The 27,155-nt window shown below is 40.2% G+C and overlaps 1 protein-coding gene across 3 annotated transcripts in view; it reads left to right on the plus strand.

Annotated features, from left to right (window-relative positions):
• pik3ap1 (phosphoinositide-3-kinase adaptor protein 1) overlaps window positions 1–27,155 on the plus strand; it is a 48,015-nt gene that overhangs the window by 12,328 nt on the left and 8,532 nt on the right. For 2 of the 3 annotated variants that reach the window (XR_009655079.1, XM_060926326.1), the window contains exons 2-16: window positions 13,797–14,222; window positions 14,527–14,759; window positions 15,051–15,192; window positions 15,557–15,699; window positions 16,741–16,867; window positions 17,101–17,297; window positions 17,648–17,816; window positions 18,408–18,485; window positions 20,139–20,423; window positions 20,648–20,710; window positions 20,828–21,024; window positions 21,149–21,215; window positions 22,945–23,112; window positions 24,372–24,439; window positions 26,049–26,152. Coding sequence is in view for 2 of the 3 variants with exons in the window: in XM_060926326.1 (XP_060782309.1) it covers window positions 13,817–14,222; window positions 14,527–14,759; window positions 15,051–15,192; window positions 15,557–15,699; window positions 16,741–16,867; window positions 17,101–17,297; window positions 17,648–17,816; window positions 18,408–18,485; window positions 20,139–20,423; window positions 20,648–20,710; window positions 20,828–21,024; window positions 21,149–21,215; window positions 22,945–23,112; window positions 24,372–24,439; window positions 26,049–26,152 (2,447 nt within the window). In the remaining variant the exon portion in view is untranslated. Of the gene's footprint in view, window positions 1–12,293; window positions 12,515–13,796; window positions 14,223–14,526; window positions 14,760–15,050; window positions 15,193–15,556; window positions 15,700–16,740; window positions 16,868–17,100; window positions 17,298–17,647; window positions 17,817–18,407; window positions 18,486–20,138; window positions 20,424–20,647; window positions 20,711–20,827; window positions 21,025–21,148; window positions 21,216–22,944; window positions 23,113–24,371; window positions 24,440–26,048; window positions 26,153–27,155 lie in introns of those variants that run through there. The other variant, XM_060926327.1, reaches the window with a different exon arrangement.

Below are 27,155 nucleotides of genomic sequence, written 5' to 3' on the forward strand. Positions count from 1 at the left end.
ATCTACACAAATCAACAAGTAAATTAAACGAACAAGCTCAACTCAACAAAAACTACTACCACTACTTTGTGAAAAGATGACAGAGAAGAACGAAATAGGAACTGTATGGGCACAAAGTAAACTCCCGCACAGCGCTGTGCTTGCTAGTTGAATGGAGGAGGACTGACACGCCCCCTATTCAAACAAACCAACTGGAAAGCAGTTTTGACGATTGTTCTGCCCCTTAAGGTTACGGAGGGGGGAAACACGATAACAAAAAATAATTAAAGCTATAAACTTTGCAGATATATGCTGTTTTTAAATCAACACCAGCATTTATTCTACCAATACAAGACACAAACAGAGATCATAAATCGTGGCCTTTTTTCTGGCCAGTTTTCTTTGGATGGACAGGGCATTTCTCAGGGGGGCAGGACTTGTCCCTGGGGGGGGGGCAGTGCCCACCCCAGCCCCCCCGTGGCCACGCCCCGGCTGCGGTATATCCTACCGTGTAAAGACATTAAATAGTTAACTAAAAGACAGGCAGGAGAACAAGATCAGGTAATAAAACAGATCAGATAATGATACACTGAGAATTCATCAGGTAATAATTAAAATACACAAACTGAAAGGGCCGCGTGGGTTTCCTCCGGGTGCTCTGGTTTCCCCCACAGTCCAAAGACATGCAGGTTAGGTTAACTGGTGGCTCTAAATTGACCGTAGGTGTGAATGGTTGTGTGTCTCTATATATCAGCCCTGTGATGACCTGGCGACTTGTCCAGGGTATACCCCGCCTTTCGCCCATAGTCAGCTGGGATAGGCTCCAGCTTGCTTGCGACCCTGTAGAACAGGATAAAGCGGCGAGAGATGATGAGATGAGATGAGATGAGAATTCATCAGGTAATAATTAAAATACACAAACTGAAAGGGCTGCGTGGGTTTCCTCCGGGTGCTCCGGTTTCCCCCACAGTCCAAAGACATGCAGGTTAGGTTAACTGGTGACTCTAAATTGACCGTAGGTGTGAGTGTGAATGGTTGTCTGTGTCTATGTGTCAGCCCTGTGATGACCTGGTGACTTGTCCAGGGTGTACCCCGCCTTTCGCCCGTAGTCAGCTGGGATAGACTCCAGCTTGCCTGCGACCCTGTAGAACAGGATAAAGCGGCTAGAGATAATGAGATGAGATGAGATGAAACTGAAAGGGACCATATTTGCAAATTTGGTTGGTCTTTTAGCTCGTTAGATGGTTTAAGTTAGTGTAGGACAACCTTTTACCCTGCAGTAAGAGCTCGGTTTTTATCTAGCTTAGCTCTCAAGCTAACATTAGTCAGTTAAATTGACTCCATCAGCCTCAGCCACACACATCTCACTACAGAGCACATTATTTACTGTCACATGTGGTCTGTATGCCATATATCGGTATAATCAAAATTGATTTGCTGAGGACAAGTCTTCACATGCTTGTCACCTAAGAATAAACATGACTATGAAAGATGCTTTTTAGTTTTTTATATTTAGTCTTTAAGAACTCTGAGAACCACTTTAGAGTCACTTTCTCAAGATCTATATTACAGATTAAAATACAAGTTAAGTCAGTGATGTTTAGAGAAGTTTTACCTCAGGTTATACACTACATTCATTATTCATTCCACATTAAAAACACTGAAGTCTGTGGAAGAAAAAATCTTGCTCATTCATGGAACACTTTTCAATCCAGTTCAGATAACATACGAACAGTGCAAAGCCAAGAAAACAATTTGATAAATACAGATTGATAGAGGCCATTATTTGAGTTTGACCAATTCATTTGCTCAGCCCAAAACCATTCCCGTTACATAACTGATGTTTCAGATTTAATTTTTGATCATGGAGTATGTCTGTGTTGCCTCAGTTATGGAATGCTCAATTAGTGATGTGAAAAAATCTGAGCTGAGACACATGATTAGCCACAAAGAGCAGCAGAATGTGTATGTATGGAATAAAGATAGGGTGACCAGATTTCCCGAAACTAAAACTGGGACACGGGCGGCACGGTGGTGTAGTGGTTAGCGCTGTCGCCTCACTGCAAGAAGGTCCGGGTTTGAGCCCTGTGGCCGGCGAGGGCCTTTCTGTGTGGAGTTTGCATGTTCTCCCCGTGTCCGCGTGGGTTTCCTCTGGGTGCTCCGGTTTCCCCCACAGTCCAAAGACATGCAGGTTAGGTTACAGCGGTTCCCAAAGTGGGGGTCGCGACCCCTTTGGGGGTCGCGGAGGGACTCCAGGGGGGTCGCGGAGAGACGGGACTGTTTGCATAACACAGAAAAAAAAACGGGCATTGGAATGTTTTGAATGGCGTCGGAATGTTGGTAATGCGTCAGTGTATAGCTGCCACGGTCATTAGAATTCAATTGCTCCCTTTCACTCAGTAATCGCGCTCCGCCCTTGAATATTAATTCCATTCAATTTATGCTAAACCGCCAATCTGTTGGATTGCTCTGATATTGTTGTTGTTATTAGCAAACCCTCCTCCTGTGAATACAAACTGTATAAAACAGGTCCCTATTTTGAGATTCAGAACAAAACATCGGACGGCGACTTTATGACAACATGGCCAAGTTTCTACGCGTGCTTCCTACAAAACGCAAGGCTGCTGCACAGGACGAGTTCCCATGCACTTCGGCAGCGAAAAAGATAAGGCGGTATGATGATGCATACATCGAAGTGGGCTTTACGAGCACATTGGTGGGTGGTGAGGAACGACCGCAGTGTGTTCTCTGTCTGAAGGTGCTGGCGACAGAAAGTTTAAAGCCAAACAAGCTGAAGCGTCCCCTGGACACGGCACACCCCGAGCACAAGGACAAGCCGGTTGAATTCTTTCGGCGGAAACTTTTGAACTTTCAGGCACAACGGGTGAACTTCACTAAAGTTGCATCTGTCAATGTCAATGCCCAGCTCGCCTCCTACAAAATGGCCTACCTCCTTGCGCAGAGCAAGAAGCCACACACAGAAGCGGAGGAGGTGATCCTGCCCTGTGCCATTGAAATGGTGAGGACCATGGTTGACGAGGCAACAGCAAACAAGTTACGGGTGATCCCCCTCTCAAATAATACGATTGGAAGACGCATACATGACATCGCTGGCGACATTGAGGAGCAGCTCACCGACCGAGTACGTGCAAGCACCCGGTTTGCTCTGCAGGTCGACGAAGCCACTGACAGCAACCAAGACTGTTTATTAATCACGTACATCCGTTTCGTTGATACAGAGGACATGAGAGAGGATCTGCTATTCTGCAAGGAGGTGAAAACACGAGCCACTGCTGATGAACTGTTCCGAGTGATTGTCACTTATTTGCAAGAGGCAAAATTGAAGTGGGAGTGCTGTGTTGGAGTGTGTACGGACGGGGCTCAGGCTATGGCTGGGAAGCGCAGTGGGCTACAAGCGCTCATAAAGCGTGTGTCCCCCAATGTGCAGTGGACCCACTGTATGATTCACCGAGAAGCGTTGGCATCGAAGCAGCTGAGTCCCGAACTGAACAAGGTGATGACGGACGTAATCGCCACTGTCAATTATATCAAAACGCGTCCTGTTAAAGCTCGACTCTTTACTGCTCTCTGTGAAGAAATGGGCTCCAAACACACGGCAGTTCTGTTTCACAGCGAAGCGCGATGGCTGTCACGTGGGAAGGTATTGAACAGGGTGTTTGAGCTGCGAGAGCAGATACGGATTTTTCTCGAGGAGGAGAATCATGCACTGGCACTCTGTTACAACGACGAACGGTTCCTGATGACAGTTGCCTACCTCAGTGACATTTTCCAAAAACTGAACGAACTGAATCTGCAAATGCAAGGACCCAACACCCATCTCCCTCAGCTTGTCGCTAAAATGCAGTCATTTACAAGGAAATTGGAACTGTGGGGAAAGATGATTGAGGAGGGAACAACAGATTGCTTTCAGAACTTGCATTCATTTCTCCATAACACCAACAGTCACAACACAATCATGCCATGCATTCGTTCACACATTTTTGCCCTCCAACAACATTTTCAGAGGTACTTTCCTGTTATGGATTTGGCACACTATGAATGGATCACAGACCCCTTCAATACAAGGCCACCTGCTCATCTCAGTGTTACTGAACAGGAACAGTTCATTGATGTGACCTCAGACATAGGATACAAACAGCAGTTTAGGGCCAAGTCACTGTCTGCCTTTTGGATTGGGGTGGAAAAAGACTACCCACTGTTGGGTGGAAAGGCTGTGGCCATACTCCTCCCTTTTGCCACATCCTACCTCTGTGAGGTGGGCTTTTCTGCAGTGGCCTCCATCAAGACCAAATACAGGGCAAAGTTGAACATTGAAAACGAACTAAGGGTGGCGATCTCACAGTTATCACCAAGATTTGAAAAACTCTGTACTGAAAAGCAAGCACACACAAGTCACTGAAAAAATATTCTGATGTTCTGTGTAATGTTCTGTTTTATTATGATGTGCAATGCTCTTTTGTGGATAATGCTCTTCTGTGAATAAAAAATAGCAACTTTAATATCCGTCTGATTATTATTATTATTATTATTATGGTTATTATTACTACACTACACACTGCATAATGGGTGGTGGTGGTGGTGGGGGGGGTCAATGTCAGGGGGTCCCAAAAATATTCTGAAGTCCAAAAGGGGCCCCCAGCCAAAAAGTTTGGGAACCACTGGGTTAACTGGTGACTCTAAATTGACCGTAGGTGTGAATGTGAGTGTGAATGGTTGTCTGTGTCTATGTGTCAGCCCTGTGATGACCTGGCGACTTATCCAGGGTGTACCCTGCCTTTCACCCGTAGTCAGCTGGGATAGGCTCCAGCTTGCCTGCAATCCTGTAGAACAGGATAAAGCGGCTAGAGATAATGAGATGAGATGAGAAAACCGGGACATTTTGCGCGTGACCGTGATACTCGTGCATGCACACGTGTTTTGATGTAAACATGTGCTGGCTCAAACCATGGTTCAGACAAGTGCTTTTATCATTTTGTAGAAGCTCACTTTTATCAACATTTCAGAGAATAATCAAGTATTTTTTGTTATCTACATGTACTTCTATCACAATTCAGTTAAAGTAAGAAAATCAGACAACAGATGTGATGATAGGGAATAGGCCAATAGCCTAAATTTCAACTGATTTATTTCACCTTTGTGAAAACGCCAAGAAAATGCATTGCTTGCATATTAACATCAACATTTTATGCGATGAACTTTATTTTTAAACAATAGGCTATGCATTGTAACAGGAACGAGCGCATGAGCCTAATCGGTCACCTCCGAACCTTTACCCAAAATGCCTCTGTTTAATCTTAACCAGTATAGGCTATTAACTATTTTGAAAACGTGAATCCTGAGTTGACAACGGACATCAAACAAGTCAAGACAATCTGTGATACAGATTAAAGACAGATGAAACAGATGAAAGACAACAAAAAATGTTTCAGAAACACAGCCACCCAACCAACCCACCCACCCTAGAAGATGCCATTTTATAGAAGAAACCGTTATTCATCACATGCACACTTCAAGCACAGTGAAATTCATCCTCTGCATTTAACCCATCTGAAGCAGTGAACACACGCACACACTCAGAGCAGTGGGCAGCCACACCAGAGCGCCCGGGGAGCAGTCAGGTGTTAGGTACCTTGCTCAAGGCAACTCAGCCCAAGGCCACCCCACGTCAACCTAACTGCATGTCTTTGGATTGTGGGGGAAACCGGAGCACCCGGAGGAAACCCACACAGACACGGGGAGAACATGCAAACTCCACACAGAAAGGCCCTCGCCGGCCGCTGGGTTCAAACCCGGAACCTTCTTGCTGTGAGGCGACTGTGCTAACCACTACACCACTGTGCCGCCCCGGTAAGTATATTATTGCATATACATGATGAGTGAATTTGCTTCAGTAGCGCTTTATTGCCCGAGAGCCTGCTGTGAAACTGTGAGCAAGTATTGTCAAAATTGGCCCGGGTAATGAGCAAGGCTTTGAGAGTAGGCACGATCATGCGATTCCTCTCGTCAGTCCAGATTTGCTCACGAGTGAAAATATTCGTTCAACTGGAGCATTGGTGCCAGGTAGTCACATGGCAAACTGGCAAAGCTGGCTGACATTGCTGTAAGGAATCTCCCTACTCTTGAAGTGCGCGAACATCTCCGCCTAGTGCTCATCCGTTTGGCATTGTTGCGTAGTAGTTGACAGCCGCTAGCGAAAAAAACCCGTTATAACGCGGCATCTATATTGCAACATTGTACAAATAGATACATTGTAAGGTTGACTGCGCACACACGCACATTGATGCTGAATTGCTAGAAGCTTTACTGACATCTCGTTGGCTATATATGATCGCTGTAACCGGGACAATTTGTTAGTGTTTGGTGTAAACCGGGACATTTCAGCATCCCGACGGACCTTTGTCGGGACTGGGGACACGCAACTCAAAATCAGGACTGTCCTGGTCAAACCGGGATGTCTGGTCACGTTAAATAAAGAGTCTCACTGATTATTGTTCAAAAGTGAAACCAGAAGAACAAGGAAGATCTTCCACCACAGACCATCACTGGTACTAGTTTCTCAGCAGTCACCAGGTCCCCTGTGTCCAATGACTCTCGTTACACATAACCACACTGTCAGAAATAGGGGTAGAGTAGGAGTCTATTTCTGTCCCCCAAGGTACAATTTACACTAATGTACCCCCTAGGGCTCATTATTGGACTTCAAGGTAACTAAAACAGCTTCTTTCCAAAAGCCATAACCGCCCTGAACTCGGATATGCTCTGACTTTATAGTCTATTTATTTTACTATGTTACTAATTTATAATGTGCAGTACTTTATAAGATGACTCTCTATGCAGTACTTTTATAATGTGCAATACCACACTCCATAATGTGAAACGCAACACATTTACCTCAGGACTGTGCACCTTACACACAGCACATACACCTCAGGACTGTGCACCTTACACACAACACATGCACCTCAGGACTGTGCACCTTACACACAGCACATACACCTCAAGTCTGTGCACCTTACCTTGCAATACTTCATAATGTGTAATATTTTATCTTATAATGTGACTCTCTTGTGCAATAATTTATAACGTGACTGTCTCTGTGCAATACTTTATATGTGCAATACCTCACTCCATAATGTGTAACACAACACATACACCTCAGACTGTGCACCTTCCCCCCCTTCCCTCCCCTCTCTCCACGCTATTTGCACTGTTATTGGAGATGCTTTAATCTCATTGTACATGTGTATAGTGACAATAAAGGTATTCTATTCTATTCTATTCTATTCTATTCTATTCTATTCTATTCTATTCTATACAGTGTCTTGCAAAAGTATCCATCCCCTTGGTGTTTGTCCTGTTTTGTTGCATTACAAGCTGGAATTAAAATGGATTTTTGGGGAGTTAGCACCATTTGATTTACACAACATGCCTACAACTTTAAAGGTGAAAATTTTTGTTTTATTGTGACACAAACAATAATTAAGATGAAAAAACAGAAATCTGGAGTGTGCGTAGGTATTCACCCACTCAAAGTCAATACTTTGTAGAACCACCTTTTGCTGCAATTACAGTTGCAAGTCTCTTGGGGTATGTCTCTATTAGCTTAGCACATCTAGCCACTGGGATTTTTGCCCATTCCTCAAGGCAAAACTGCTCCAACTCCTTCAAGTTATATGGGTTGCGTTGGTGTACAGCAATCTTCAAGTTCTGCCAGATTCTCAATTGGATTGAGGTCTGGGCTTTGGCCATTCCAAGACATTTAATTGTTTCCTTTTAAACCACTCCAGTGTAGCTTTAGCAGTATGTTTAGGGTCATTGTCCTGCTGGAGCGTGAGCATGGCCAGTCTCAAATCTCTGGCCAACTCAAACATGTTTTCCTCCAGAATTGTCCTGTATTTAGTGTCATCCATCTTTCTTTCAGTCCTGACCAGCTTTCCTGTCCCTGCAGATGAAAAACATCCCCACAGCATGATGCTGCCACCACCATGCTTCACTGTAGGAATGGTGTTCTCAGGGTGTTGGGTTTGCGCCACACATGGCATTTCCCATGATGGCCAAAAAGATCAATTTTAGCCTCATTTGACCAGAGAATCTTCTTCCATGTGTTTGGGGAGTCTGCCACATGCTGTTGGGCAAACTCCAAATGTGTTTTCTTAAGCAATGGCTTCTCTCTGGCCACTCTTCCATAAAGCCCAACTCTGTGGAGTGTACGGCTTAAAGTGGTCCTATGGACAGATCCTCCCATCTCCACTGTGGATCTTTGCAGCTCCTTCAGTGTTATCTTTGGTGTCTTTGTTGCATCTCTGATTAATGCCCTCCTTGCCTGGTCTGTGAGTTTTGGCAGGTGGCCTTCTCTTGTCAGGTTTGTGGTGGTGCCATATTCTTTCCATTTTGCTATAATGGATTTAATGGTGCTCCCTGGGATATTCAAAGTTTGAGATATTTTTTCTAATCCAACCCTGATCTATACTTCTCCACAACTTTGTCTCTGACCTGTTTGGAGTGCTCCTTGGTTTTCACGTTGCTTGCTTAGTAGTGTTGCAGAGTCAGGGTCCTTCCAGAACAGGTTGATTTATACAGACATCATGTGACAGATCATGTGACACTTTGATTGCACACAGGTGGATCTTAATCAGCTAATTATTTGACTTATGAAGTGAATTGGTTGGACCAGCTCTTATTTAGGGGTTTCATACGAAAGGGGGTGAATACCTATGCACACTCCAGATTTCTGTTTTTTCATCTTAATTATTGTTTGTCACAATAAAAAAAAAATATTTACACCTTTAAAGTGGTAGGCATGTTGTGTAAATCAAATGGTGCTAACCCTCCAAAAATCCATTTTAATTCCAGCTTGTAATGCAACAAAACAGGACAAACACCACGGTGGATGAATACTTTTGCAAGACACTGTATGTGCCTTTTTAGGGTCAAAAAGGTGCATATATTTTCCCAATCAGTATATAAATAGTACAAATAAATACCTGAGAGGGTATTGCTCCAGTGACAAGTCATTGTACCCTTAAAGGTGCAATAATGTACTTTGTTTTCTCATCTCATCTCATCTCATTATCTCTAGCCGCTTTATCCTTCTACAGGGTCGCAGGCAAGCTGGAGCCTATCCCAGCTGACTACAGGCGAAAGGCAGGGTACACCCTGGACAAGTCGCCAGGTCATCACAGGGCTGGCACATAGACACAGACAACCATTCACACTCACATTCACACCTACGGTCAATTTAGAGTCACCAGTTAACCTAACCTGCATGTCTTTGGACTGTGGGGGAAACCGGAGCACCCGGAGGAAACCCACGCGGACACGGGGAGAACATGCAAACTCCACACAGAAAGGCCCTCGCCGGCCACGGGGCTCGAACCCGGACCTTCTTGCTGTGAGGCGACAGCGCTAACCACTACACCACCGTGCCACCCTACTTTGTTTTCTCAGAGAGCATAATGAATATAAACCTCAGAACAGTTACAAAATTGTGCACTGGACCAACACCATAGGGTGTGTACACATTATTAACTACACCTGGCTTTGTGATAAGATTTACAGGTGCTAGGCTTTCAGCCAAAATCTAAACACTCTGCAGTGCAGCATACCCAATTCCACTACAGCTGGTGCAAGTAATAACATTCCAGCAAGACGTACACTCCACAGTCAAAAGTATGTTGATACCTGACGACTGAACATCGCATTCCAAATCCATGGGCAATAATATTGAGTTGTTCCCCCTTTGGTGCCAATCTGTTTTGCTCCACTCTTCTGAGAAGGCTTTTCACTAGATTTTGGAGTGTGGCTGTGGGGGGAATTGTTCTTGTTCAGGCACAAGAGATCAGGCACTGATGTTGGGTGAGAAGGCTTTGCATGAAGTTGCTGTTTCAATTAATCCCAAAGGTGTTCATTGGAGTTGAGGTCAGGACTCTTTGAGTTCTTCCACTCCAAACTTGGTAAACCGTGTGTTTATGGACCTTACTTTGTGCACAGGGGCATTGTCATGCTGGAACAGGTTGGGGCCCCATAGTTCCAGTGAAGGGAAATTGTAATGTAACAATTTGGGGGAAGACCCTCTTATAGGTGTTATGGGCAGTTGTCCACATACTTTTGCCATATAGTGTATAAAGTCTGCATATTGGTAATGTGTGGCCACTCGCATTCTCATAGCATGCGAATCAAGCCTCATGCCATTGAATAGTTTGTGAGGGAGCCAAGTGACTAGTTTTGTGACTAACTTTAGTTTTAGTGCTTCTTCATGCGAGATGACTTTTGTGTAGCTCAACATCTGCTGTCCAGTTATCTAGATAAAGTAGTATTGCAGACCCTGGTATTGCACACATTGTGTAAACACTCTGGGCACCAAAGTTAGCTAAAAAAGGAAAGGTCTGTGACTCTGCTGATGTGAGAATAGAGAAATTGGCTGTTATTACACAGCATTTGGAATATGCAAATGTATCTTTCAACTGCGCACTTCCTTATTTAACCACTTTCTTATCTAAATTCATAATTTTTTTCTCTGTCAGTGAAACTCATCCCATCGCTCTCCCTTAGACTTTCTGTTAAGTATCATACAAATTGTTCATTAGTACATACAGTACCAGTCAAAAGTTTGGACACCCTTTCTCATTCATAGGTTTTTCCTGTATTTGGACTATTTTTTACATTGATGTCTTCAGTATTATTCTACAAAACTATGGAATAACATATGGAACATATATGGAATTATGTGGTAAACAAAACAGTGTTATAAAACCAAAATGTTTCATATTTTAGATTCTTCAAAGTAGCCAGCGTTTACCTTGATGATGCTTTGCACACTACTGGCATTAACCAGCTTCATGAGGTGGTCTTCATCTTAACCAGCTTCATGAGGTGGTCACCTGGAATGCTTTTCAATGAACAGATGTGCCTCGTCAAAAGTTAATTAGTGCAATTTCTTGTCTTCTTAATGTGTTCAAACATCAAACAGTAAATAATAAACATACAGTAAATAGCCCTATTCCACAACTGTAGCAACCCATGTTATGTCAAGAACCGCTCAACTAAATGAAGAGAAATGACATCCATCATTACTTTAAGACATGAAGTGTCTTTTAATTCATAAAACAAAGAAAAAAAACCCCACATTGACTTAGAAGGTGTGTCCAAACTCTTGACTAGTATTGTAGATCAGATGGAAGTCTTTTTTTTTTCCTTCGTATTTGCAATTCAGTCTTCAGAAGTGAAATCTGTGAATGGATGGCTGAGAAATGATTGTTAGCAATATCCTGAATGTTTCTCTTTAAAGAGAGTGGGTCAACAAGAACATGTTTAATCATGCAGCAAAACTCATCAGAAGATGTTGAAATCTAGCAAAATAAGTAGAAACTCTAAAATATGCTGACCCACTCAATTTAGCTAAAGACTAACTAACTGTTCCACAGCACTAGTAAAAATGTCCAGTGGAACATACTGTACACCTCGTGCCTGTTTAATAAAACAAACGAACAAACAAGCAAACACTGGATCCGAATAAAAATCCGTATCCTAATTGTGCATCGTGATGGAGGGAATGTAATGGTGTGGAGCTGCTTTGCTGGAACCTTCCATTCAGGAAAATCTATAGTGGAAAGTCATGATGTGTGTCAGATCTAAACTAAAATGAGGTTGGCTCATACAATAGCAATGAACCACAACACAGGAGTAAATCATCAACACTGCAGTAATTTTGTTTGTAACAAGAGCTTACACACAGAGCTGACCTCACTGGGTTGGAATGCTGAGTTGGAAAACACCAAGTATGACATCCCTAAAATATTAACCAGGTGAAAGTGTTTTCTGTGGAGGAATGGGGCAAAGTTCCCACTAATGAGGTACAGGACAGATTAATACAGGTTATTTCCCACAAAACAGGTCCTCTACTTCTTGAATATAAGCAACTGCAACTGTATATTTTGTCATCAACATTTCTGACAGTTTAAAAGATTTATTCAATAGATATATGGCCCTGTAAAGTGTATTTATCTTTATATTTAAAGCCTGTCTTTATTTATGATGTTACGATTGATGATTTACAGGAAACCCAGATCACATTTCAGTCAGAACTCATTCAGAAATCCAAACCTTTCTTTACACATTTAAATTTGTACTTCTTTATTCTTAATGTGTTTTGCCCCATTGGCCTACATTTCTGCTCTAGCTGTATTTCATAACCTTTGTGTTTGCTTGTGGGAAGTAACACTTACAGTTCGCCTCCTGTAGGTTAACACAAATCATCTCTGTCTTTGTCAGATAGACATTTTAGGCAGTATGTTAAACAGTGTTTTAGGAAGTGACGTTGTCTCACACTAGAAGGAAATGGAGCGTTTCTTTTAATATGTGTAACTCAAGAGCTGCTGACTTTCAGAGTCTGCATACAGAAAATATATATAAAATTTTTTTTCATCTGCTTGTAAAACTGAATAAAGGATACAATTTTATAGTTATAGAACTGGATCGTGTTATTAGATTTGGATACTTCTAACTGAGACATAAGGTAAGTAAACCTAACCATAGATGAATTTATTTACAGTAGAGTGCAAAGTTTTGCATCCCTTTAGAACAAAATGAAGAAGTCAAAGAAGTGTTAATTTTATACCAACAAGACATTTAGCGTGTTAGTTTCGACAAATGTTCCTTCACTGTAAAACATTTCAATTTGGTTTAACTTGGAAATGCCAGTTCACCTGCTCCCTTGAAAATGCAAGTGAACTCAATTTGACGATTACCTTTGTTTCAACTCAGAAAAAGTCTCAATTAGTCAAGACAACTAAGTAATTCAAGTCTATCCTTTGAAAACTTGCACAGATTAGTTCAAATTAAAACACTTTTCAGAGCTCACTGAGTTAAACAGAAAAAGTAAGTGGACATAACTAAATAAGGCTGAAATGTTTTATAGTGTTCATTATAACAAACAACAGTAATGGTCTAATAATAATAATAATAATAATAATATCTCAGTTCAGAAGTTGGCATCTCTCTCTTTCTGAATGTGATAAATATTCTCTCGTAATCTGTATGCCAACCCTTTGCTTTTATAACGTCTTTTATCTTACCTGAACAACTTTAGGATCCTATTAGTTATAATATGCAGACCCCTGTAGCCCACCCCAGCACATTTTTCTTGACATACTGTTACAGTTCTGGTAGCTGTCTTCTACTTCTTTCGTCAGACATCAGTTTTAAGAAGGTCATGTCAAAACCTTTCTACGTATTTTTATATTCATTTTGCGTCATTTTTTGGACTGTTGCATTGTTGTTGCATACACCCACATCTCTCTCTCTTTTTTTATTTTTTAACTTCTTACCATTGTTGTTGACATTATTTCTTATGGACTGTTTCTCTATTCAAAGACCACGAGAGACACAAACATAAAAAGAACCTTAAAACCAGTAGATACACGTATTAGACAGAGTAAATAATGCAAGTTTTGGAATTTGCCGACTGATGTCATCCTTGCATTTTGCTTAGATTGCTGTTGATTGCATGCTCTGGGGATAGGACATATCAAGGTTACACAAGAACAATGACTCCGTTCATACTTTAGATAAAGGTCCAGTTTATTTTTAAGCCACATTTAGTTTCATTTCAACAATCTAACTTCTGGGTTTACAGCACAGAAAAAGTTGCACTTTAGTCTATTTTAGGGATGTGGTGTGTGTGGGTGTTATCAGTTCAAGTGCCCGAAGTCACAGGACATTAGGCATAAAACATTTTTACAAGTTGGCACAGGTACCTGTACCTGAGAGGAAGAATCATTATAACTCTTCTTTTGCAGCAAACCCTGGATGCTCTGCCATGTGCTCAGTGTTAATTGTGCACACTAGTGAGGCCCAGGACTGGGCCTCATACCTAAAGATCATCCTGGAGGCATCGCATCATTTCCCACAGAATTCTATTTCTTTCTATCTTTTGGATGGAGAACATTCAATGCAAGATGAAGACTATTCGATTTTCAGCACCAGCCAGTGCATCTTGCTTTTGATCTCGGTAGCATTTATAGATATTCAAAGTGAGCCAGGGGTGCGGAACGGCTTGAAAAAGTTTCTATATCCTCACAGTAAAATCGTTGCATTTTTGTGCGGCGTCTCTGAAAGCGATGGTTTAATGGACTGTTTTGAAGACTGGAATAGTTGGAGAAAGCTCGATTCAGATGATGAGCCAGCACTGTATATCGCCACAGTTTGTGAAGTTGTTGAAGAAGGTATGTATTTCTTTATTAAGAAAAAAAATCTAGCAGTTTTTCACTTTGCCCTCTTGGAAAATACTTGGAATTTCTTTTGGATTTTAGAAAGCTAGACCTATTAATCATCCAAATATTATAAGAACTCTTGAGGAATCTTTTTTTTCCTAAGTAGGTAGTACTTAGGGCTGTAGAAAAATATTTCGACAACACTTTATTTCCCCAAGCTGTTTTTGTCTTTGTTAGTTAGAAATATAAAATGATATCATTAAAGTTATTAGGATTCAGCAGAGACTTTATAATGTGAGAATCTGTTTCTTCAAAGAAAACGTTACTAATCTTGAGGACAAAGAGATGCGTGAAAACAAAATCACATCACCAAGACAAAGTATGGATCAGCCAGCTCTAGACGAACCTCAGCTCCATTCAGATCAGTTTCACTCACCAGAGGAAGCTGGGGATGTTTCTGATAGAAACTTGACTCAATCCAGGAGTCTATCTGCATCAGAAGAACAGAAAGCATGCCTTACTGTCCAACCTAACAGAATCCTTAGTGGGGTAAGTATTCAGGACTATTTTTCAAGGCACTGAGAAATTCTGATGTTAAGCCTAAAATGTGAAGGCAACCCATTTGATTCATTTCTAGCTACTTTTTCACAGGACTGTCTGTGCTGCATACTTGTGACATTGAGATCACACTTCTTTTGTCGCTATATCAGTTTCACAGAAAGCACTTGCATTTTTTCAGCTTTGTACATATGCCTATATGAAAATATGTTACATGTGCTCGTCAATATATTCGCTGGCATCGTATAATGTGAAAATATTATTTCCTCTCCACATTTCCAGACCCCAGTGGATATTTATTTCATCATGGTAAACAAGTTGGACAGTCAAGACAATATCGAAGTGGAGTTTTGTTGTGAACATTCAACAAAACTTGTGTCGGGAACTGCTGTGAACGAATATATTGTTACAGTTCAGTCACCTGGTAGGTTTCAGATCCGAACAAAGAACTTCTTGTTTTTAGTTCCTCTGCAACTTTTCACTTTTAAGATCATTTGCATGTTATTTTGGGTAAATTTGTTTATGCTTACACTTTGAAAAGTCGTCATGTAGTTGCAGCTGGAGCTGCATGACATCGTGAGATTATAATTGCAGACGACATTACTTCACTCTTTTCAGATATCTTGGGTGTTATCAGATGCAGAGTTTTGCCCATAATATTTGCCTTAGAAAATCTCAGAAATTAGAAATTAAATAGTATTACATCTTGTGTCTCTGTAGTGCTTTAATGTATATATTATATAGTGCATAGATTATTTTCTAAAACTATTTAATCGTTATCCTTTCAGATATGCCAACTGGGGAAGTTACTCTGCATCTGTATAGTAATGAGTCGATTGTATGTTCAACAACTGTGACATACTACACAGAAATGGAAGAAATTAGCAATTATCTTGAGAAAGTTATGGACCCTGTGAATTTTATGTGTCAGGTAATTATTTCCATTTGTTACAGTTCATCAAGGTACTGACTTGACATGTTAGGCTGGATAAACATGAAAAGACTTTACACTCTCTCTTTTGTTTTTCTGCCCAGTTAAACACCTTTTTATTGGTTACTGGTGAAAAAATATACAGTACATACACTGATCATCCATAAAATTCAAAACACTGACAGGTGAAGTGAATTACATTGATTATGTTGTTACAATGGGCGGCACGGTGGTGTAGTGGTTAGCGCTGTCGCCTCACAGCAAGAAGGTCCGGGTTCGAGCCCCGTGGCTGGCGAGGGCCTTTCTGTGTGGAGTTTGCATGTTCTCCCCGTGTCCACGTGGGTTTCCTCTGGGTGCTCTGGTTTCCCCCACAGTCCAAAGACATGCAGGTTAGGTTAACTGGTGACTCTAAATTGACCGTAGGTGTGAATGTGAGTGTGAATGGTTGTCTGTGTCTATGTGTCAGCCCTGTGATGACCTGGCGACTTGTCCAGGGTGTACCCTGCCTTTCGCCCGTAGTCAGCTGGGGTACGCTCCAGCTTGCCTGCGACCCTGTAGAACAGGATAAAGCGTCTAGAGATAATGAGATGAAATGTTGTTACAATGGTACCTGTCAAGAGAGAACAGGAGCAAGAGAACAGTCAGTTCTTGAAGTTGATGTGTTGGAAGCAGGAAAAATGGGCAAGTGTAAGGATCTGAGTGACTCTGACAAGGGCCAAATTGTGATGGTTAGATGAGTGGGTCTGAGCATCTCCAAATTGGCACATCTTGTTAGGTGTTCCTGGTATGCAGTGGTTAGTACTTACCAAGGAAGGACAACCTTCAGTCAGTGTTTTTAATTTTATGGCTGCTTGGTGTATATTTCAAACTATCCAGTTTGTGTTTCTAATTCTTAAATCTGCAATTTTGTCATCTTTGACCTTGAACCTCAATTAGAAGTACAACTTTTTCCTCATTTTTAAATACAAAATATACTGTAATCATTTTCTAATTTACACTGGTGTCTTCTTGCTGAGATAAATGATGGCATTTGTTTTTCAGGCATTCAGTATCACGTCCAGTGCATCAGAGGAATTGGATAACTTGTTTACAGATTCCCTCAAAAACCAGATGCCTCCAAATGGACTAAAAGTATTTGGAATTAATCAGCTTCAAGAGGACATTACAAGTGAGTCTGTCTGTCTGTCTGTCTGTCTGTCTGTCTGTCTGTCTGTCTGTCTGTCATCCAGCCCCCCCTTTATTTGATTTAATTTGCATTAAAAATGGATGATTTTCCCATGTACACTATATGATGTGAATGGGATGGTACATGGTATAGTATTTTGAATTATGAGCTAAGAATGAGTATCACAGAGAAACTGGACGATCACATATTGAAACTTGCTCTGTTTGGACGTTCAGATCAGCGGGATGTGGAACTCCCAACATTACTTCACTTCTCGGCAAAGTACGGATTAAAAAAGCTGACAAGCACATTGCTGCAATGTCCTGGAGCCCTTCAGGCCTACAGCACAGCGAACAAGAATGGGGATTACCCAAATACACTGGCTGAGAGAAGTGGTTTTCCTGACTTGAGACAGTTTATGGATGACTATGTTGTAAGTACATGAGGGTCTTTCTGCAAATTTAAATATTTGCATCACATTAAAAGTTTATCATCAGAAATCTCATGACGTTTTTGAACGTCACTGTTTTTGAAGTGACTCATGAAATGCGGTTGTCTTCATGGCTTATAAGTCATGTTTCTGAAGTGTATCTTTACACTTTATATAAATAATTACGGTAATACACAGTGCCACAATCAGCACTGTCCATCAAGCAGAATTATTAAGAGCCTGTATTCATATTATTCAATCCGTTATGCCCTAATCGACATTCCACACTTTACATAAACTGTTGATGCCAATGTCAGTTGTGTTAATGCTTTTTGTATTGTGAAACTATCCAGGAGACCATAGACTTGGTTAAGTCCCACATAGAGGAATCCATAACAACTCCAGAAGATGAGGATATTTATGAGCCAATGGCAAATTCATCACAAAATTTTGTTGCCAAGTTTTCTCTTCAGGAAGACATATATGAGTCCATGATGCAACTCAATCCTGACATGCAGTTGTGTAAGTTAACAGAAGCTGTGTACAATGTGTGGCATTAGGTGTCATAAGAATCAGTAAAATACATGTACATTATAATAACAGGGCGGCACGGTGGTGTAGTGGTTAGCGCTGTCACCTCACAGCAAGAAGGTCCTGGGTTCGAGCCCCGGGGCCGGCGAGGGTCTTTCTGTGTGGAGTTTGCATGTTCTCCCCGTGTCCGCGTGGGTTTCCTCCGGGTGCTCCGGTTTCCCCCACAGTCCAAAGACATGCAGGTTAGGTTAACCGGTGACTCTAAATTGACCGTAGGTGTGAATGTGAGTGTGAATGGTTGTCTGTGTCTATGTGTCAGCCCTGTGATGACCTGGCGACTTGTCCAGGGTGTACCCCGCCTTTCGCCCGTAGTCAGCTGGGACAGGCTCCAGCTTGCCTGCGACCCTGTAGAAGGATAAAGCGGCTAGAGATAATGAGATGAGATGAGATTATAATAACAAAGAAAATAGTAATTTGTCCAATTATTACAATAATAATTTGATGCATCATTTCAGAGAAAGCCTCTGTGACTAAAATACAACTGCATAAATAAAATGCATTATGTGATTTATTTCTCTACAGATGAAGACTTGGACAGTTTGGACAGTTCTTTCAATGAGTCTCAACCAGAAGACGCTGTGCTGAGAAAGTTTTTCGAAGGTGAAAGGACAGAGACATGAACATCACCTATTAACTCAGAAAACATGTCCTGGTCTGAATTATTTAAGATATTTAAGTAGAAAGTTAAGGTTATTTTTTTGTTTAGTGTTTTTTTTTGTACTATTTTGACTTTTAATAAGGTAGAATTGCTTTACAGTTCCAGTCAAAAGTTTAGACACACCTATTCATTCGAAAGTTTTTCTGTAGTATTTTGATTATTTTCTACATGGTAGAAAATTACTGAAGACATCAAAACTATGAAATAACATGGAACATATATGGAATTATTCTATCCACATTCACTGGATATGAGTAATTGCACACTCTGATTGGCTACTCTACTACAAGGCTATCAGCTCATATACCATGAGTAGATAAAAACAAAATGGCGGAGCATTTTGCTGAACTAACCAAGGATGAAATAAAAGCTCTACTCGAAAATAAACCCCCTAAAAATACAAAAAAAAGCAACATAATATGGAATAAAAGTATTTGATGGTAAGAACATATCTTTTTTTATTTTTCAAGAATTATTATTATCACATTTTTCACAAATTGCTTCTGTCATTTCGCTGTTTTTTTTTTACATTCTAAGCGGAAATTATTTAGTCGGATGTTTTGTATAAAGTTTTTATTTATTGAATTTGCAAAAAATAAAAATAAAAAGGCTCTGTTTCTTAAAATCCAGTGAATGTAGATAGAATAAAACAATTATTCCACTCAATCTCGCCATACATGGGTTATAGCCAACTCAGCGCGACACTGCTCATTGGCTATCAGCTCATGTACGACTTGATTTTGTGGAATATCTGTTAATTATGTGGTAAACAAAAATGTGTTTACAAAAATAAAATCTGTTTCATATTTTAGATTCTTCAAAGTGTCCGGCGTTTACCTCGATGACGCTTTGCACACTATTGGCATTATCTTAACCAGCTTCATGAGGTAGTCACCTGGAATGCTTTTCAATTAACAGATGTGCCTCGTCAAAAGATAATTAGTGCAATTTCTTGCCTTCTTGCCTTCAATTTCTTTACTTCTGTAACGCACATTGAACTGCCACTGTGTATGAAATGTGCTATATAAATAAACTTGCCTTGCCTTGCCTTCTTAGAGCGTTTGAGATCAAACAATAAACAGTAAATAATAAAATACAATAAATAGCTCTTTTCCACAAGTGAAGTAATCCATATTATGTCAAAAAATGCTCAACTAAGTAAAGAGAGACAACAGTCCATCATTACTTTAAGACATGAAGTGTATTTTAGTTAATAAAACTAAAGAAAGACAGTTGAATTATAAGGTGTGTCCAAACTTTTGACTAGTTTTGTCAAAATATGTGGAATATGATTGATGGAAAAAAGGTGACTATTGAACATTCTGAATATCCATGTGAATATTCTGTTAATTTTATGTAAGAATAATGACTTCCCTAGTACTTGATAGTAGATTTATTACATGTTTGGGTTGCACATTATATTTGCGGTTGTGACTGATGTGCTATTTCTCCTAACGGGATTACTATCATTGTAAATTCAAATGAGTACATACGCTTTAATGTGCAGAAACTATGCAACACTACTGGGACTTACAGTATGTATTACAGTATGTACTATTATTTTTATATAATCAACATCTAATATTTTACTTCAGTAAATGCAAAGAAGCATTCTGAGACCGAAGACGATCTCGGAAATGATACATACTCTGGTAGAAGAGTCGATGAGACTGAAGAGGAAAACCTAGAAGACAATGTGGAAAACTATGAGGAGGAAGATGATGAGGACCCATATAAGTGCTGCTATCCAGATGACATTTATGACACCATTGATGATGAAGAAAGCTTTGCATCTGTAATCGTGAATCGTCCACCAGCCCCGATACCTCGAACATGCACCTCTTCAGAGCCTGAGGAATGCAAAACCTATATTTCAACAGGTAAGACACAAACATGTACCACAAATACTCCACAAATACACGCTCTTGATATATATATATTTTTTTTAATTTTCAGATTTCTTTGGTATAAACAACTGTTTCCATCAAAATATGAAACTATTTGGTTCTGCAGATTGCATGTGCTCTTTGCTCTGTCTTTTAAATCTGATTAACATCAACCACATTAAATATTTTTGTGTGTGTTTTGAAATATGTTTTTGCAGTTTTCTCCTCCAAGAACCCGCTGTATTCAGAGAACAGCTGCAAAAAGGACCAAACTCCTCAAGGTCTGAGTTTAAAAGTATTTTTAAACTCTTAAACCAGGCATCGTGATAATTAATTAATTACAAGACAGTTGTAAAGTGGACTAAAAGTGTAATTCTCCATGTCCTGTCTAACACCAGTGAGACCAGTGCCAGAGCGAATGCTCAGCAGTGGCCACGATCCCTATGCTGGCATGAAGACCCCGGGTCAGAGGCAGCTCATCTCCCTGCAGGAGAGGGTGAAGGTGGGCGCTCTCACTGTGGAGGAGGCAGTACAGGAGTTTAAAGCCTGGCAGTTTGACCAGGAAAAACGATCCCAGTCCATCCGCTTCCAGCAGGTACTGACAGAATAAAAGCACTGTGCAATACAGACACAGTGAGCGACACAATTTAAATCAGGCAGTTAATATGTGTGTGTGTGTGTGTGTGTGTGTGTGTGTGTGTGTGTGTCCCCATATCTAGGAAAATTTACAAAAATTACGAGACAGCATCATCCGACGTAAAAAAGGAAAAGGTGGCAAAGTGCTTGGTATGACCTTCATTTCAGACCAATTTTAATTCCGAAAGAGTAAAATACAACTGGTAAACAAATAGAATGGTGTTAGCCAGTGGAAGGCGTTGGTTATTTTTTTATTTGCAGAGGACATTATTTGCCAGCTTCCCTAGGACTCTTCTCACCTCACTAGGATCCTTCTTTATATTTAGTTTACTAGCAACCTTCTATATGCCTTCTGTATACGTCACTAGGTGCCTTATTTATAGCACCTTAATATGAGTATAGCATCTTTATTCTCACATGACTGGTTGCCTTCTTTATGTCAAATTTACTAGAATTAACTTTGTATTTTGCTTCTTTATGACCCATCTTTAGACCTAATTTACAAGGTCCCTTTGCTGACTTTACTAGGATCCTTCTTTATACTTCCTTTAGGGCCCTTCACTATGCCTGCTTTACTAGGACCCTTCACTATGCCTACTTTAGTAGGACTCTTCATTATGCCTGCTTTACTAGGACCTGTATTTATGCCCACTTTACAAGGACCCTTCTTTATACCTGCTTCACTAGGACCCTTCTTTATACCTGCTTCACTAGGACCCATCTTTATACCTGCTTCACTAGGACCCTTCTTTATACCTGCTTCACTAGGACCCTTCTTTATGCCTGCTTCACTAGGAACCTTCTTTATGCCTGCTTCACTAGGAACCTTCTTTATGCCCGCTCCACTAGGAACCTTCTTTATGCCTGCTTCACTAGGTCCCTTCTTTATGCCTGCTTCACTAGGACCCTTCTTTATGCCCGCTTCACTAGGACCCTTCTTTATACCTGCTTCACTAGGACCCTTCTTTATACCTGCTTCACTAGGACCCTTCTTTATACCTGCTTCACTAGGACCCTTCTTTATACCTGCTTCACTAGGACCCTTCTTTATACCTGCTTCACTAGGACCCTTCTTTATACCTGCTTCACTAGGACCCTTCTTTATACCTGCTTCACTAGGACCCTTCTTTATACCTGCTTCACTAGGACCCTTCTTTATACCTGCTTCACTAGGACCCTTCTTTATACCTGCTTCACTAGGACCCTTCTTTATACCTGCTTCACTAGGACCCTTCTTTATACCTGCTTCACTAGGATCATTCTTTATACCTGCTTCACTAGGACCCTTCTTTATACCTGCTTCACTAGGACCCTTCTTTATACCTGCTTCACTAGGACCCTTCTTTATACCTGCTTCACTAGGACCCTTCTTTATACCTGCTTCACTAGGACCCTTCTTTATACCTGCTTCACTAGGACCCTTCTTTATACCTGCTTCACTAGGATCATTCTTTATACCTGCTTCACTAGGACCCTTCTTTATACCTGCTTCACTAGGACCCTTCTTTATACCTGCTTCACTAGGACCCTTCTTTATACCTGCTTCACTAGGACCCTTTATTATGCCCGCTTCACTAGGACCCTTCTTCATGCCTGCTTCTTATCCACTTGTATTACTGTTAATTCCTTTAACAGCTCTGTACTAAGATGGTATTCTGCCTTAACCTATAGATTGCTTTGGATAAAAATGTTTGCCAAAAATTAATTAAAGTCAAATAAATACATCATTAACTTTTAACATTTCATCACTATGCAGATGCTATCTTGAGTTACATGTAGCCTCATTTTGTTTTCATGAACTGTTGAGCGTTTTACACAATAGTCAGCTGTATTTATCTTTTGTATCACCTTGTGTTTGTTTCCTGTTTTTTTAAATCAGATCTGGATATAACTGCTCCTGTACAGAGGAACCTGCGCTGGGGATCTCATATGAATGTTGAATGTTCAGTGTACGTCCCAGCTTCTGGCTCCCTCACCCAACCCCCCTCTGTAAACCGACCACCACAGAGAGGAACTTGGCAGACAGGAAGTACATCCAGCACATCTAGTGAGTAACGCCACATCACATTTTGAATCATTTCTCATTCATATATATATATATATATATATATATATATATATATATATATATATATTTTTTTTTCCACTTTCCGTAGTTCGTTCTTTCTAACAGTATATGGTGATAAAATGTATGGTTACATCCTCTGAAAGGTTGAGCTATGTTACTAAGTTAGTAACTTACTATAGTAAAGTTACTATTAATATAGTAACTTTGTCACTGTGACTTCTATAAATGGAACTTGATAATAATAATAATACAGGAAATGTTATTACGTAAACCTATGGCACACAAACTTGCACTGAGAATGATTTGCGAACTTAATAATTTCTGCACTGGTTCTATAATGGTCTCTTTCCACTGATTGATAAGACAAATAGCATATTATTCAGAGTATATTAATGTTTTACATGCTATATTTTGCCCAGCTTATTATGATTTAGCCAACATGAGTTTTTTTTTTGAAGACTTGAGCTGCATAAAGCCAAGAACATAAGAAGATCAACTCTCTAAAACAGCTATAAAAATACATACATACATACATACATAAACTTTATTTCAGACACCAGAAGTCCATATGGCATTTAAATATTAAAAAAAAAACAGTATAAATGATAAATTAAGACAAAAAATAAAAGCAAAGAAATAACAACAAGCACATATGTAAGGACAATTATAAAAAAATATAAACTCTCGCACCAATGCCTCCTAATCCTGGACGTAAAACGGTAACAGCTTTTTAGTGGACTGGCCAAGGCCTCAATTATAGCATTCTCAGACCTATCTATACGACATATAAAACTATACATTAAATGTCTTAAAAGTGCCTCAAAAGTTGGCACTGCAGAGGACACAAATAATTCACTGGCACTATGCCACCTAGGGACCCTGAGTAACAGCCTCATTGCATCATTATATGCTACCTTGAGTCGCTGCATACTACCCTTTTTAAAGCAGGACCACAATTGAGAAGTGTATAAAGGTGTGATGTACGTTCTGAACAAGGAGCATTTCACATCATTGGAGCACATAGAAAACTTACGTATAAGCATATTAGCTTGGGAATAAATTTTACATCTCTGTCTATAGATGTCCTTGTCATCTGACCAGTCATCAGATATGACATGTCCAAGATATTTTATTTCATCACACACAGCAAGAGCAATATTATTACACAGCAATATTATTACATCAATAATATCGATGTTTGCTTTTTACATGTTCATGGGTATCTGTGATCTAAACAGGCAGTGGCAGCAACAGGCTGAGTACGCTGAGCACCATCAGCAACAGCAGTGGGGCAGAAGAGCTAGAGGTAAACACCGTGTCTTTGCCATGTCTTTCTATCAGAATAATAATGTTTACTAAAGTCTTTAAAATGTCCACATTAAAAAAAGTTATATTTTATTTTACACTGCATGAAATGATTTGTTGTTTCAACTTAAAAAAGTTAGTAACTGGGCTGCGTTAAAAATTTTGAGTTTGTTGAAATTAATATTAGGGATGTCCCGATCCGATCACGTGATCGGAAATCGGGCCCGATCACATGGTTTCAGACTCGATCGGAATCGGGCATTGCCTCCCGATCAGGGATCGGATATATATCTATATAATATATTCTCATTTTTAACACATCAATAGCTATGCGTTGGCACAGAGTGAGACCAGACCTCTTGTCTCAACACAGCAACATCAACACGTGCGGCATGACATCACTTTGTAGCGGAGACGCTATTGGTTATTGGCTGCCTGTTGCCGGCAAAGTTGAACACGGAAGCAGTTCGAAGCGGAAAGCAAAGCATGAGATCATTTTTTTTTTTCGTTGGATGACAAAAGAAACGGGCTCAAACCTGAAAGGGTAGAAATGCTTGTTTTCATCAAGAAAAACGTTCATTTCCTTAATTGAAATTACTGTACACCACTGTGAGATGCGTTCTTAAAAGCAAATTACCGGCACTGTGGCACTTTATTTTTTTTATTTGTTTACGTTCCTGCCAGGTATTTTAAGGTTATTTTTTTTAATTTGTTATTTATTGTTCAAACTGCCTCACGTAAGTGCTCTGTTTGCTAACGGAGTTGTTCGATGTTAAAATAATGTCTCTCATCTCATTATCTCTAGCCGCTTTATCCTTCTACAGGGTTGCAGGCAAGCTGGAGCCTATCCCAGCTGACTACGGGCGAAAGGCGGGGTACACCCTGGACAAGTCGCCAGGTCATCACAGGGCTGACACATAGACACAGACAACCATTCACACTCACATTCACACCTACGGTCAATTTAGAGTCACCAGTTAACCTAACCTGCATGTCTTTGGACTGTGGGGGAAACCGGAGCACCCGGAGGAAACCCACGCGGACACGGGGAGAACATGCAAACTCCACACAGAAAGGCCCTCGCCGGCCACGGGGCTCGAACCCAGGACCTTCTTGCTGTGAGGCGACAGCGCTAACCACTACACCACCGTGCCGCCGTTAAAATAATGTGTTAAATAAAAAATGAGGAACATCCTGGATCCGTTTCTTTCCTCGTCTTTATTTTTTATGGATTATAAGAAGTATCGGATCGGGACTCGGTATCGGCAGATACTCAAAATCAAATGATCGGTATCGGATCGGAGGCCAAAAAAACCTGATCGGGACATCCCTAATTAATATAGCAAGTTAACACAAGGAAGCAAACAATTTAGCTTACTATATGAATTTCGATGAACTCAAAATTTTAAGGCAGCCCGGTTACTAACTTTTTTAAGCTAAAACAACAAATCATTTTTTACAGTTTATTTTATTTTGGGGGCTCTTTCATAATGTATAATAATGCAAACCCAAAATGAACTTCTCTTATGTCATATGATCCTTAAAAACAATTTACAGTATGAAGCCTGGTATAAATATAAAATCATGCATGTTTCTCTTTCTGGATGAAGGAGCCTCAAGAGAATGTTCTTCCTCCGCCTCGACCACCACGACCAGCAACTGAAACTCCGCCCACACTCCCACCTCCCAGAATCCCACCTCGCTTACCTGATCGGTGTGTATTTTATTCTGCGTTTCCACTGATTCAGAGCATTTTGGGATATTGAAGGATAAACACAGTTCATTCTATGGACTCAATGTCTTTACTCATCAGTTCTTAAAATCTCCACATAATGACGGATCATTCTTAAGAATGATTTCGCTCAAAACAGTGAGGGGAAATGCACAAAACTACACAGTAAAAATCATAGTGTCAATTTTACTCTTTAAGAGTTGAATTTAACTCTCTGTCAGATAACATTTGGTCCCACTCAAAATCAGTGTAAAATTTACTCTATAGCCAGTGTAAGATTTTTAGAGTTAATTTTACTCTATTTTGTGTCAAAATTAACAATGAGGTGTGTAAAAATATTTAACACTATAGATAGTGTAAGATTTTCAGAGTTAATCTGACTCTATATTGTATTTTCGCGGGGAATCATCACCCTGCAGAGTAGATTTTGTCGTTGTGTGCAAGTGGGAATTAACTCTCACTTTTGACACTACCATTTAGACGATTTTACTCTGCATAGTGTTATAACTACTCTATCCAGAGGAAAATAGGTTTACACTGCAATATTGACACTCCATTTTTTACTGTGTAACGTTCTCCCTACAGCAAGTTATAGACACCTCCAATACATGTGTGAGTGTTTTTATGTCATAAACCATAAGCAATGTGCAGTCAGGAAGTGGCAAAAAGAAAGCAAAATACAAACAAGTCCCTCAATATAAACTTCGGAAAAAAAAAAGAGTTCAAAGGAGACTAGACAGAGGCGATTAGACTAAAATTATTAAATGTTTTTTATAAGAATATTTCAAATGCTAAAAATCTGTACTAGTTTAGTTTAACTATAAAGATTATAGGTGTTGTGTTCTTGACGGATGTGACAGGAAGCTCCGCTTAGTGAAAAGAAGGTCTTAACTTTCCTCTGTGTGGCAAACCATAATTAGAATCCGATACTCTTTCAACCACAAACCAAGCTACTATAAGATGCAACTGTACGCTGAAATATTTT

Source organism: Neoarius graeffei, chromosome 7 (genome assembly GCF_027579695.1).
Source record: "Neoarius graeffei isolate fNeoGra1 chromosome 7, fNeoGra1.pri, whole genome shotgun sequence".
NCBI lineage: Eukaryota > Metazoa > Chordata > Actinopteri > Siluriformes > Ariidae > Neoarius > Neoarius graeffei.